The 14,683-nt window shown below is 36.8% G+C and overlaps 1 protein-coding gene across 1 annotated transcript; it reads right to left on the bottom strand.

Annotated features, from left to right (window-relative positions):
- ccs (copper chaperone for superoxide dismutase) lies at positions 1-8,924 on the bottom strand. Its single transcript, XM_030162940.1, has 8 exons — positions 8,801-8,924; positions 8,501-8,573; positions 5,984-6,121; positions 4,966-5,140; positions 3,530-3,590; positions 3,132-3,209; positions 1,480-1,583; positions 1-299 (listed from the first exon to the last, which is right to left on the bottom strand). Exons 1-8 carry the CDS (start codon positions 8,840-8,842, stop codon positions 137-139), a joined length of 834 nt encoding a protein of 277 aa, XP_030018800.1. The 5' UTR covers positions 8,843-8,924; the 3' UTR covers positions 1-136.
- Positions 8,925-14,683: the final 5,759 nt, after the last annotated feature.

Below are 14,683 nucleotides of genomic sequence, written 5' to 3'. Positions count from 1 at the left end.
TTTGGTCATTAGTCCAGCTGTCTGGTAACACATCCATGTCTCTATCTGAGCGCTGTTCCTTGGTCAACAAACATCCTCTTCTTCTTTTCTTATCCTGTGCAGTCCGTTGGCGGGACCCTCACAGATGTGGTTCTGTTCAGAGGTGTGCTGCCGGGGTGCCGTCAGCGTTGGCTTTGCTTCGGCCTTTCCCGGCGATGGGCCTGTCTCTCTCCTCCCACAGTGTGACCCCATCACAGGCACAGATCTGCTTGGGGTTTTGGAAAAGACCTGCTGACCGAGCGATGATCCCACAGGCCAGTCTGAAAAGAAAACAAGCAAAAAAAAAAAAAAAAAAGGATAGAACAGGTAGTAAAAATGACATAAATCCCTTTTCAGTTGCCTACTTGAAAGGAAACTAGTGTATAAACCACCAAAAAGAATTATGTTTTTATTATCTTAGAATGAATTGTTTATATTTGTAAAGGGAGAAGGAAATAATGTCCTACCATGTGTCTACAGCAGGGAGTCAAACAGACGGCAGAATTCTTGGGGGCGGGGCTGTGTGCTGATTGGTGGAACATAATTACATGTTCACCATACGCCATAAAGACCCTGTGCTACTTTTGTGGCTGTTCCCAAATTAATTTTTCTCTGTATTTAACCTTTATTAAGTGATTTATCACCATTTATTGTAATATTACATTCTATATTTTGTGTTTTCAGTGAAAATCATTTATTTTCCTACAATTAATTTACTGAACATTTATAAAAGCTCAGATTAAAGTTGAGGGTTTTTATATTAGAAACAGAGAAAACTGAAGAAAAAGTGACTATCAGTGTGTTCATTCACTGTCATTGATCCAACTCCATGGGTTTTACTGGTGAATCAATGTTGTAGACGATAACAGTGTTTCCACGGTAACTACGGAGCCTCTGAACATCCAAAGGGGTCATATCTGATGACCATGAAAAGATGACAAACTGCATTTTACACCAAATATTTACATGTATTGATAGGATTAGTGGATCAACAGGTATTAAACAGTTTACATTAGTCGATGCTTTTGGATGTTTGGGTCTTTATGGTTTAAATACATTTTCAGAAGCTTTGAGGTACGGTGGAAATGCAAAGCAAGCAAATTACCAGGAACACTTTTACCCAGGTATGCAAGTTCCTCATTATAAAAGTTCCTGGAATCTGGTGGAAAAGGGGCTTAGGATGTCCAGAACCCAGCTCTCTCATGTGGACTGAACATCACAAAAATGTACTACAGGTAAACATCTTAGTCAGAGTTTATGAGATAAAGGTGCCAAATAACTTTTATGTTGCTGTGATACACAGGACACCTATTTTTCTTTCTGTTATGAACTGGTACTGTTATGAAAAGCATTAATATCAGACCTTATCGATTTTCCAGTCTTAAATGATTTGCTCCCAGGGCCTTTTCAGTATTGGGGTCCTGTTTAGTCCCTGTACTTCATACACTGCGGCTAACCCACCTTTCTCCAGAGTTTCCAGTCTGCTTGGACAGAGGGTGACTGCTTCGACCCAGATCGTCCTCCCCTGCATCCACTACCAGTGATCTGCCAATCACATCCCACACCTGCAGCAAGTGACACATTTCAGGCATTTTCTTGAGCTGTCTTTTAAGCTTTAGACACTTTTGCATGACATGTTTGGATCCAGAGCCTTAGATAAAGGTCCAATTTGTAAGATGAACACTCAAAAGTCAACTCCCTCTATCGATAGAGAAGCAGAGTATTTCAACAGAAGGCTGTGTTGATGGTATCCACTGTCACCCTGACAATACTCCAAGGGCTACTCAATATCAGTTGAAATGTACTACATGCCTTACTGTCAGACAGACCTTTCAGATAGGGACTGAAGCCCTGGAGCACTGTTCAAAACCACCAGACCCCTTCAACAGAAATAAGGCCAATGTCCTTGTATCTCACCAGCATGTTCAATCAAGAATCAATAACAAGTTGAATTTGTGAGGTTGTCAGGTTCTGTTCTATGTTAGAGTCCTGTGGTCTGGATGCAAGAGATCAATCTCCCAATAGAAGTGTGTGGTACTTTCACTGGAGGAGAACTCAACTAATTAAATGAAAGTCCATATATGACTTCTATCAGTGATAAATAGTAACTATATTGATATTTGTAATTATTTACATGCAATACCCATCAAAATATGGACCATTATAAGTAAAAGCACATGTTTAACACTCCAAAAATTCATCAAAAATTTAAAAAATGTAAATATCTGAAAACTGTAAATAAACTTTGCAGACATTGTCTCAAGGAAACTACGTCTAAAATGTGAAAAATAAATAAATAAATAAAATAAAATAAAATAAAATTTGAAATTATTCTGACCAGTAGTTTTGTCAGTGAAGATGTTTGAAGAAATTATTAATGAAGACGACAATGAAGACAATACTGGGCACAGCACCTTCACAATAATAAAAATAGGACCATGTAGTCCAACAGCATATTTAAGACATTAATTGGCATTTGTTTGATCTTTCAAGGTCATTCAAGGTCAAAGGTCATGGCACCAAATAAAAGCCCCTATGTGACTTCCTATCTATTGCCAATAGTAATTATATCAATATCTTCACCTATTTTCAAGTTATAGCAGTTCGAAATTTGTCCCATTAAAAACCAATGGGAATTTTTAAAATTCAAAAAATTCATAAAAAAATCAAAAACCAATATTTCTCAATTCTTTGAATAAGTTTGGTAGACACTACCCCAAAGATGTTCCACAATAAATATCAAGTCATTCTGACTGACAGTTAAGGAGAAGAAGATTCTTGAAAAATTTTTTAAAGGCAGACGATGGACGGACACCAGCTGATACTAATAATCCATCAGACCCTTCAGGCCGTTGGACTAAAACAGTCCTTTTATCTCACCCAAGACAGAAGCTGTTACACTACTGTCTTGACCTGTTAGCTCAGAGCCAAAAGAGTAACATCTCTAGAATGGTGCCGATTTTTACAATATTTCAAACGCATCTGGATATCGATTCCTGAGGAAGAATACCTGTGTGAATTTGCGAGTGTACTTTTAAGCATAATATACAGAGAATACATAAGTAACAACCGTGACCAAACATCTGTATATGTATATACTATGTGTGTTTTACCTTAAGTTGATTGTCCTCTAGTCTAAATGAGGCTCTACCATCTGGACCGGCATGGACATTTCCAAGATCACCAACATGCTGTACAACAATGCATGGGAGAATTACCACAACACAACATGACACACACTGACACAATGACATAGTAGTGTGAGAATTAACATGTACAAAACACAGAGACAGACAGAAACTGTGACACCTGTTTAATTTAATTGTGCTCCATCAGGACTAATACTGGCACTAGAGAGGGATATCACAACATATCTCAGGAAGATTTTTAATGTGACTTGATTATGTACTTTGTTTTGGCACTGGTGAGCAACAGAAAGAGCACAGACTCTTCAAATGTGTTAAACTGAACATATATGCAGTACTTGGTGAGGTAGTAAAGTGCACTGTACCCGTTCTGAGTCCCCTGGTCCACCATGTTGTCTATTGAAAGGGTTATAATGCTCTCCACAACTGTTAAAAAACAAAGACAATATGAAAAACTCTAAATAAAAAGACATAAAATTGTTAGATATTGTTCCTGGTAAAGTGCTAAACTCTTTCTACTGTGTTGCAGAATGGCAGGATTGTATTTTTTGCACAATACTATAAACTCTCTTAATTAAAACATATGTATTATTTGTGTAATGCAGCAAGTTATTTACATTTTAGTTAAAAGTATTCACTTCTGTAAATAATAATATATACTATTTATTCCCTCAGTGTGTTCAGTTATCTAAAATACTTTACTTTGATAGTTCGGGTATTGAGACACATGTAAAAAATGAAGCTAACAATGAGATAAAAAACCATAAAATATTCACGTTATCATCTGTATCTGTGGAAGATGAGAAGGAAAACTAATTTATTTACAAGTTTTTCAAACTCTCTTACACACACAGAGTAGTGTCATAAAACTCAGTTCCTTAACTTTCTTCAAGGATCATATTAAGCTCATCTCAAAAGTTAAACATCCTCAACAATAAGTTCAAAAGAATATTGCATCAGGTTTTAAAGTTTTTGTGCAACAAAAGTACATTCACAGTAAAAAACATAACATGAGGTTTAAAAAATGTGTGATTTTTTTTTTTTTCATTTTAAACTATACATGCACGTTGTGTAATGTAATCTAAAGTTATCCCATAAAGACCCAGTGCTACTTTTGTGGCAGCTCCCAAATGAATTTTTCTCTCAATTTTCAATCTCAACCATTTCTTTAATAATATGTATTAATAATGTCTGTATTTTGCATTTTTCACTGTAAATCATGTATTTGTCCCTATATTTAACTCACAGATCATGTAGATATTAATTAAAACCCAGAGTAAATTCAAAGGTCATTATTTTACAAAGAGAAATCTGAAGAAAAAGTGACTTTTTCAGCAAAGATATCAATGACTGAATGCAAAAACAAGCATCTTCATCCACTGTCATTGATCCAACTCCATGGGTTTTACTGGTGAAACAATGTTGTCGAAGATGACAGTGTTTCCACAGTAACTACAGAGCCTCTGAACATCCAAATGGGTCATACCTGATGACCATGAAAAGATGACAAACTGTATTTTACATTAATTATTTACATGTACTACACATATTTTTATTATGTATATAATATAATATGTATAATATGTATTTTTGTTGTTATCATTATATTTATTCAAACAAATGTACCTTTAGTTGTACCAGGCATTAAAATGAACATGAAACTGAAGAAAACAAGGGTGGTCTAATAATTTTTTCCACGACTGCACATCAGTAGATGGTTTTGGTTGACGGTGGATGTTTGGGTCTTTATGTGTTAAACTATGATTTCATCAGGTTCAGCCAGACCTCCTGGTGGTCCTACCTGAGACAGTCCAGCGTCAGGTCCCCCAGAGTGTGGACATGGAGGCCATGGGGTCCAGGCTCCAACCCATCAATGGTCCCGTCAATCAAGCAGCGGTCCTCAGACAGCTGGAGGAATCGCACCACTCCCTGGATGGACCCAACACCGGCCAGCATGGCCACAGCTGCACCCAGATCTGTGAGGAAAACACACTTCAATGAGCACTTACATCTGTCCAAACTGGTCTGAGGTTGGACACAGACTGATTATTTTTGCCATATTGACAAAAAAATGCGAAACAAAGACACTTTAAGATTACTTGCACATACAAAATTTAATCTGTGGGAAAGTGAAGGCTGAACAGAAAAATACAAAAGCTGTAAAGCCAGAGAGATAATTACATAGAACATCCTTTTCAGATATGCTGAGCAGAGAAATCTATGAATCTTAAATCCTGTCAAAACATAACAAACAGTGTGGTTTGCACAAATAAAACAAGATTAACCCTTTAACCCCTGAGGCATCTGTGCCTCAGGTTCTGTATGTATGATTTATTTTTAAGATTCATAAAAATTCATCCATTTGCTCAATAAGAAAAATTTAAAAACGTGCTGAGAGAATAGCTAATGTGGTGGGCAATGTGGTCAAGGATTTATCTGCAATTTACCTGCTCCAGATATCATGTCACATACTTTATGAGTATGTCCTTGACCACCTCAGAGTGCAGCCTGAGTGAAAGGATCCAATGCAGCCTAAACATGTTCAAACACCAGTTCTATTTACCACCATCTACTTGTAGTTGATTCACCAAAGGCATCCTTTATGAATATGTGTGAGCAGGATTAGAATGGTCCCTCATCTTCATCTCAAAATCAAATACTAACTGTTTTAATGATCTGACACTTATTACACTATTTAGAGCAAAGTCAACAGTTCCTTGTGTCCATGCAGAAGCTGTCAGATATAGTGTTGATAACCGAATATATGTATGTTTTCAATACATAAATTCTCATTAATACTTTTCCAGCAGGTGTTAGACCTTGTTCAGATCCTCCAATCCCCTTCAGCACAGCTCTGCGTCCGGTACTTTCTATTAGTGCCTGGACCTCTGCACTGGTCAGAGCAGACTCCACCAGAACCTCCTCCTTACTCACATCGATACTGACGGACTTCACTCCTGAAAACACATGAACACCAACAGACATTATCCACACATCAATACAACAGCATTCAAAGAATACTATAATGAGTGACTTGGTTCTAATTGGTTTGTTTGGATCTGATTCTTTTTTACCATGAATTTCACTCCAGTTTAGAATACATGCCTTTCAATGTTATTTGTAACATATTCTGTTAAACTACTGAAAGTGACTGTATTTTAAACACTTTGGGTCATTTGTAAATTTTCTTGCATTAAAACTTAATGGACAAGTGGTGTCAGGCACAACAAACCCCACCCCTCGCATGTATTGTAGCTTATTTTGGCATCGATCCAGCTGATGTCATCATGTCTATACGTGTGCTGATGTCAGCAAATCAATTGCCTCTATATACAGTATATGTGCCAAGTTTGAAGTAAATTGAAACAAGATTTATGTTTTTATAGACGTGAAATTTCTTCCATTAAAAGTAAATGGGAGAAAAAGAAGACTTAAAAAATTCACTAAAAAATTTAACTTTGACCTACTTTTCTAAAATGTAATCACATCTATTCTTGGTCACTGGCATTCTATAAACCAAATTGGTATGAATTCAGCCAATAGTTTTGCTGCTACAGACATTTGAAATTTCACCCATTATAAGTAAATGGGGAATAATGATTTTAAAAATTCATAAAAAAATCTTAACTTTGACCTATTGTTCCCAAAATATAACCAAATCTATTTTGGGTCACTGGCAATCTATAAACCCAATTTGGTATGAATTCAAACAATAGCTGTGCTGCTAGAGAGTAAACAAACAAACAAACCGAACCAAAAACAATACCCCTTGCCTCCCCTTTGGGGGGGCGGAGTAAAAATTCTGGTGTCATGTTTAGAATTGTTAAGGTAAGGCAGGTAAGATCCTTCTACTTGATAATTACTGCAGTGATTAATATGATTCAGCTGGAAACAAGTTATTTACACATTCATTGGTGTCATCTTTTGGATACATAGTGTTGCTGATCCCTGACTTGACTGACTGGATCAACCCCAGATCATAACACTGTCTTCACAGACATCATTCATTCATTCATCATCTGAACCCGTTTTATCCTCACTAGGGTCGTGGGGGTCGCTGGAGTCTATCCCAGCCACTTACAGGCGAAGGACAAGTCACCAGTTCCCACAGACATCAGTCAAAATTCAAAGTGCAATGTGTCAAACATGAATTAGTATACAAATACAAGATAGGTCACTGGAAGACAATGACAAATAGATACATTAAATAATCAGCAATAAATAAACAATGAATACCAATGCAGGCAAAAAGACCCAGTTAGTTCTGCTAACATTAATCAAATGACAGAATAAATGTCATATAATAATCAGTGATGTCATTAACTAAACATGGAGAATCAGCGTTCAGGTTCTATGCTCCATATATCTGGAACAAACTACCAGAAAATATCAGGTCTGCTGAGAGTCTGAGTTCTTCTAAGTCCAGGTTAAAGACTCACCTGTTCACTGCTGCCTTTGACTAAAAGGCTTTTTACTTTTTAAATTTTATATTCTCCTTTGAAACTCTGCACTGCAACTCTTACTTTAATATGTGAGTGTTTTTATATGTTTAGGTTTCATGAGTTGTTTTCTTACTTGCTATTTTTAATCACCTTTTCCATGTTTCTTTTATAATGTTTTAATGTGTTTCTTTTTCCCTTGTCGTTGTATTTCAATGTCCGGTGTGAAGCACCTTGAATTGCCTTGTAGCTGAAATGTGCTATACAAATAAACTTGCTTTGCCTTAACCAGATTATTAACGGGGCAATTCCTCCTAAGTGACAGCGTGGACAGCAATTTCAAGGACATGTGTAGACTGATGACTACTATTATGAAAATAAAATATAAATGATCAAAATGACTTGTTCAATTGAAAAACATATTGAGTATGATGACATCTAAAAAGTGTTTTAATTTCTTTTTTCATTCAAACAATTTAACTCACTAAAGTTCAAAGGGCAGTGTGAGGGACATGCACAAATCATGAACCTCAAAGAGAAGTATATAAAATAATAAAATCACATTTCAAGCGGTTTAAAATAGTATTGATATATGTATAAATGTTTGCCCATTCATAATAAAACACCAGAATTTCATTATTTATATCTATATTGTGCTAGGGGACACCAAAGGCACATTAGAATGGTACTGACCCATTAATGCACATTAAACTAAACGTTGAACTGGGATGAGTGAAGAATTCCAGTCACCAAACACTGCCATTCTCTGCTCTTTTCCTGTATAAAGTGCTCCACTTTAGAGCAGATGCACATGTCAGTAACAGCCCATTGTTATCTCTGCGTAAACATGGGGTTATCACAGGACAGAAGCCCTGTGTGTGTTCGAACTGGACTTACCTGGTTTTCCCTCTAAGGCAGCTCTGACTTTATCTGCACAGCTTTCACATGTCATCTGCACCGCAAACTCCAGCTGGAAAGAACAACTAGACATGAAACACCTGCAGCTAGTAGTGAGAACAATACCGTTATGTCCAACACGTAACACCAATAACAACAACAACAACAACACCTCAGTATCTATCACTACCACTAGAAGGCTGTCAGGTAACTAGCATACTGTGATGTTACAAAGTTAGCTTCATAATGCTATTCTGTCATGACACTGACTCTAGGATATGATAAAAAAAGAAGTGAAACCTTAGCAGCTCTTTGCGAGTCCATTTCATGTAGGGACGTCATCGCTTGCGTGACGAAAAGTGAATTAAATAAGCAACTTCCCACTTTTCTACAAGCGGAAGCGAAACGACTGTACGTCCCAACGGCCGCCGCCATGTTTGTGAGGTCGCGGCGGCTTTCCGGCACATTACCGCCACGCGCCGTCCACGAGCCGCCACTGCAATGGATGCGCGCGGAGGGAGACGCTCCAAGGAGACAGGAGCGTCATTTAAGTCATATGAACACAAACACACAGGGGGAAATTTACGGCAGTTCCCAAATGATTTTTTTTCCTTCAGATTTAACCTTTCTTAAATGATTTATCACCATTTATTACAATATTATCTTCTGTGTTTTCTATTATTTTCCAGGGAAAATCCTATATTTTCCTGTATTTAATTCACTGATCATGTTCATTCATTAAAGCACCAGAGTGAAGTTGTGGGTCATTTTATCAAAAACAAACAACAAACAAAAAACTGCAGAAAAAGTGCCTTTTTCAATAAAATCTATCATTAACCCTTTCATGCATACTGGTCACTACAGTGGACATCTGTTCTCCAGCTGTTCTCTTGTTTATTCATGGGTTTTGTTGTTTTAGTTCCATATCAGCCAACACAGTGGAATCTAATGCATCATCCCAAACACTGTAATTCATACCATTACTGTAACTTTGCTGTTCTTCATAAACCTGATCTGCACTAACAGGTTTGAGTGTAAATCAATTAAAAGTCTTTTTTTTTTTTTTTTTGCATATTATCTCCATGAAGTGAATAAGAACTAGTACTAGAGTATGTTGAAATGTGAGAAAACATCAGATTAGCGGCATTAAAAATGTTTTTTATATCATAGTTTTCACACAGTATATAACTTTATGATTATTATTATTGCTCTTTTTTTGTCATTTTAGCCACTTTAACAAACTTGTTCATATTGTTTATATTTTTATCTCTTTATTTTTCTATTGTATTGATGCATACTGTCTTGCACTGCTGTACACACTTCAATTTCCCCCGTGGTGGATCATTAAAGTATATCTTATCTTATCTTATCTTATCTAATCTTATCTTACTTTCTGATGATGGGTTTTAAATACATGTTCCTTTGCTTCAAAAGTTAAACATATGATGTCCAGCTGAGTGTACATTTTTGTAACTCCATGAAAAAAACGTTCATAAAAAAATAATAATAATAATAATTTGCATTGTTTTTTTCATGCCTAAAGAGGAATAAAATCACTCAAGAAAAAATATTGACTAAGGTTCTCATAATTCATGCATGAAAGGGTTAACTGAGTATAAACTGTTATCAAATATGTGTTAACACTTACCAAGTGACTAAAACTATGGGGGGTTGATGGTGTCCTCCCCTCCTCAGGCTCTGTGTGCTGACCCCCCCCCCCCCCCCCCCACTCATAGCCATATCAATTTAAAATGATTCATATACATTTAAAACAGATAGTAACTGATACAAATACATTATTACAAATATTAAATTATTTCACCCATTGTTGTATTGTGACTGCCTCCGCTTCTACCACCACCACTATAATACTAGCAAATTAGGCTGCTGGTATTATCATTATATATTTTTGTATTATTACAACAATTATTATTTTCCCTCTCACCCCCCCCCCCTCTCACTTTCATTCACACCCCCCTCTTCCCCTTTTCCCTATCGCCCCCAACCAAGCTATATTGTTTAGTTGTTATGTATATTGTGATCTTTTTAATTGTAATATGATGTTGTCGTTCTTATTTGTCAATACTCTGTTGTTGTTGGTTGGTTGGTTTGTTTGTTTATTTATTTGATTTTCCCTTTGTTTATGTGTTGTTGTTATTCTTTTTCTGTCCACAATGTCTTGTTAACTATCACTTATGAAAAAAAAAAAAAAAGTGACTAAAACTATTGTGACCTGGGGGTGGTGCCTCCTTCATGGCTGGGCCTTCTGCCTGTGTTAGAAAAGATCGACAGGTCAGTAGAGATCCAGTAGGCGCTTAGATCTATCTGATAAATCACACACACGCACACACGCACGCATGCACACACACACACACACACACACACACACACACACACACACACACACACACACACACACACATCAAACTTTTATAATACTTGACACAACTTTTTTTAAAATTAGTGATAGTTAAGACGTTGTGGACAGAAAAACAATCATTTTTGACTACACTAATTCTTACGGACATATATAAACTGAATACAAAATGCACAACTAACAAGGTAAAATGTGCAAATATAACAATAAAAGGTCAGACTAACTCAAACTCACACAGAAACACTATGCAACACTTCATCCACATACATAGGGACATAAATGGGACAACAGGTTTTATCAGGGTCATCATGGAGGAGGGGGACTAGCACTCAGAAAATCTTTTCATATGGATAAAAACTAAATCACCATGAAGGTTGTAGTCAGTAATGATGATCGCAGTAAGTACTGGCCACCAGTTCAATTTCATAATGTGTATAGATTATTGGAAAAGGTTGATCTGCAGATTAAAGCTCTGCATTTAATATGGAAGAGACGACAGATAAGCTGATGACTGCCGCTGACGGGATCACAGGGTGTTGGTGTTTGGATGTGTTAGATATACATCCACACCATCATTCTTGGACACAGAGACAAGATAAAACACCCTCTAGGACTAAAAAATAAAGTCAATGTGAAGAGAAGAACCTGCAGTTCTTCAAATGTCCACCTGGATCTGAAAGCGAGACGATCCCAGTGGAAACTCAGACAGTAAATACATGTAATATTTTGACTGGTGGTGTTTAAATAACAGTGTAACTGTGCAGAGCAGTTGGATTTGAAGTAAAGTAACGGTAGTGTTAGCTTGATGGCTTTCACTCACCATGACCTTCCCATTCAATTCAATTCAGTTCAATTCAGTTTATTTCAATTCAATTCAGTTCGGTTCAGATTAGTTCAGTTCAATTCAGTTCAGTTTGATTCAGTTCAATTCAGTTCAGTTCAGTTCAGTTCATTTCAGATCAGTTCAATTCAATTTAGTTCAATTAATTTCATTTCAGATTTGTTCAATTCACTTCAGTTCAGTTCAATTAAATTAAATTAAGTTCAGATCAGTTATATTCAGTTCAATTCAATTCAGTTTAGTTCATTTCAATTCAGTTCAGTTCAATTAAATTAAATTCAGTTCAGTTCAGTTCAATTCAATTCAGTTCAAATCCATTCAGTTCAAATCAGTTCAATTCAATTCAATTCAATTCAATTCAATTCAATTCAATTCAGTTCAGTTCAATTCAATTCAATTCAACAGTCATAACACAGTTAAGAATAACACCAAGCTATCATAGAAGAAATTAAATGACATGGCAAAAAGTATGAAAAGTGCAAAAGTACAATCCTAAATATCAAAAATATGTACTGAGTTTTTATTTGTATTTATCACAGCAGAACAAAACACCAAAAACCCCAATAGCCCTCAGAGGCGCAGATGTCGGAGCAGTAACAGTCAGCAGGTATAGGGCTCTCATTCATCACTCAGTCAATAAATAAAACAAAAAGACAAAGTGCAGCAGTGCAATATTCAAGCCCCATTGTCTGTGTGCAAAAAGAAAAAGAAAAAGGAGAGTCAGAGCATCCAGAGGTTATTTCACAGTTATTGCTGTGGTGGATTGAGGTGTGTGATGGAGGAGGTGGTGGTGGTGGTGGGGGGGTGTCATTCTGTAACCTGGTCTGGTGGTTCTGACATGGGTGGACCTGGATCTGGTCCCAGGAGAGAACTGATGGAATTGATGATGTGCTGGTGGTGTAGATCATAGGTGTCAAACATTTGGCCCGTGGACCAAAACCAGCCCACCAAAGGGTCTAACCTGGTCCATGGGATGAATGTGTGAAATGTAGAAATTACACTGAAAAAAAAGAAGAAAACTGATTGAACTCTTGTTTTCTTGTCAGATGGTTTGAACCAGGGGTGCACCGATGCCAATACAGTATCAGGTATCAGCTCCGATACTCAGCTCAGCGTGTGTACTTGTACTCATACCTGTAAAAGTACTCCAGTACAACTGCACCGATACCACTTACAGCAGCGTGACTTTCACAGTTAAATGCAGCAGTTACGCGGCGGAGGAGTAATGTCAGCAGTGTGGAGGTTTTTCAAAATAAATGACACTGACAAAAGCAACACTGACTGCAAGTAACGTAAAAGATACAGATGGAGTGTTCTGTCCGTCCTCTGCGTACATTCCATTCCATTCCAAACTTACAGAACAAATACTTCTTTAATGCTTAATTGTCAGTAATTTTATCTCGTTTTTTTTTTTTTTTTTTTACAGTATTAAACTTTAAATTAACAGTTTAATCTCATAAATAGAAAAGAAATATTTGTGAAATTATGATACATTTCTGTATTTTTCTGTGAAAAAAGAAAACATTTCTTTTAAAAAATTGAAAGTTTTGGGTTATTCACAGTCACAGTTTTTTTTTGTGTTATTTTACATTTGACATGTAAAATCACAGTCTGTTTTTGTCATTTCATTGATATTTTCCTGTATCTTAAAAATACAGGAAAAATCTATAAAATAAACAGCGAAAATTCTGTTAAATAACAATTTTTTTTACAGTGTATGACACCAAATCTGTAAATGTAACATCTGCATTAGAGCTCATTTAGTATTAAATATGTCCTGTCTGTAAACCTGCTAATTACATCGTGTTTAACATCCACAGCATTTGAAATAATGACAGGAGATAGACGATAGTGATGTGGCGTAAAAAATGTTGTCCGCTGTGTAATTAAAAAAAGCGGTAATTACAAAAGCGTCCAATTTAAGCCTCCATGAGTGACACATTCAGCGCTGTGTAAGTGTGTTCATTCAGTGTGTGTTAAAGCAGAAACAGTGCTAGTGTCATAACAACACCAAGAGGCCGATGTTTAACACACATGAAAGCCCAATTGTGGCTCAGTTACAACACAGCTCCTTCTGTATTTAGTGGCTCATTGGCTTTGACCTCTGACCCCCCGCTCAGTAATATGACCACAGGCTTTGAGAGGGCTGAGCCAGTGTGCGCCAGGCTCAAAACACATGAGCGCCGGCTTTTCTGTGTTTGCAGAGCGTCTTTCTTCACCCTCTTAGTCCTCCACACACATGAACCACCCACAGAGAGAACGACTAATTAATGCAGCGCAAAGGAAACTGTCGAAAACCTACGGCCCAACGGTGATCCTCAGCACGGAGCTTTGTGTTCAGACGAGTGGAGGGAGAGAGCAGAGCTGACACCTGAGCCTGAGGGAGGAGAGGAGGGGGATTTAGTTAACACACAAATAGACCTGAACAAGGAGAAGGAGAAGGAGAAGAAGAAGAAGAAGAAGAAGAAGAAGAAGAAGAAGGAGAAGGAGAAGAAGAAGAAGAAGAAGAAGAAGAAGAAGAAGAAGAAGAAGAGAAGAGAAGAAGAAGAAGAAGAAGAAGAAGAAGAAGAAGAAGAGAAGAAGAAGAAGAAGAAGAAGAAGAAGGAGAAGGAGAAGAAGAAGAAGGAGAAGAAGAAGAAGGAGAAGAAGAAGAAGGAGAAGAAGTAGAAGGAGAAGAAGAAGGAGAAGAAGAAGAAGGAGAAGGAGAAGGGGGGGGGCAGAAACAGGAAAGAAAGAAAGAAAGAAAGAAAGAAAGGCTCAGTTTAATCCTGGTTCAGACATGAACTCCCACCTGTTCCTCTTAATACTAATAATCCTTTTACTAAATGGTGCTCATCATCTTCATCATCATCTTCATCATCATCTTCATCATCATGAACATACTGCTTCATATATTCCAGTATATACAGATGAACTGTTTATTACTAATAATGTATATGTAATAAACATATAGTGATGTTAATAA

This window comes from Sphaeramia orbicularis, chromosome 18 (genome assembly GCF_902148855.1).
Source record: "Sphaeramia orbicularis chromosome 18, fSphaOr1.1, whole genome shotgun sequence".
Classification (NCBI taxonomy): Eukaryota; Metazoa; Chordata; class Actinopteri; order Kurtiformes; family Apogonidae; genus Sphaeramia; species Sphaeramia orbicularis.
The sequence above is the reverse complement of the archived record's forward strand: the minus strand, read 5'-3'. Positions and strand labels throughout refer to the sequence as shown.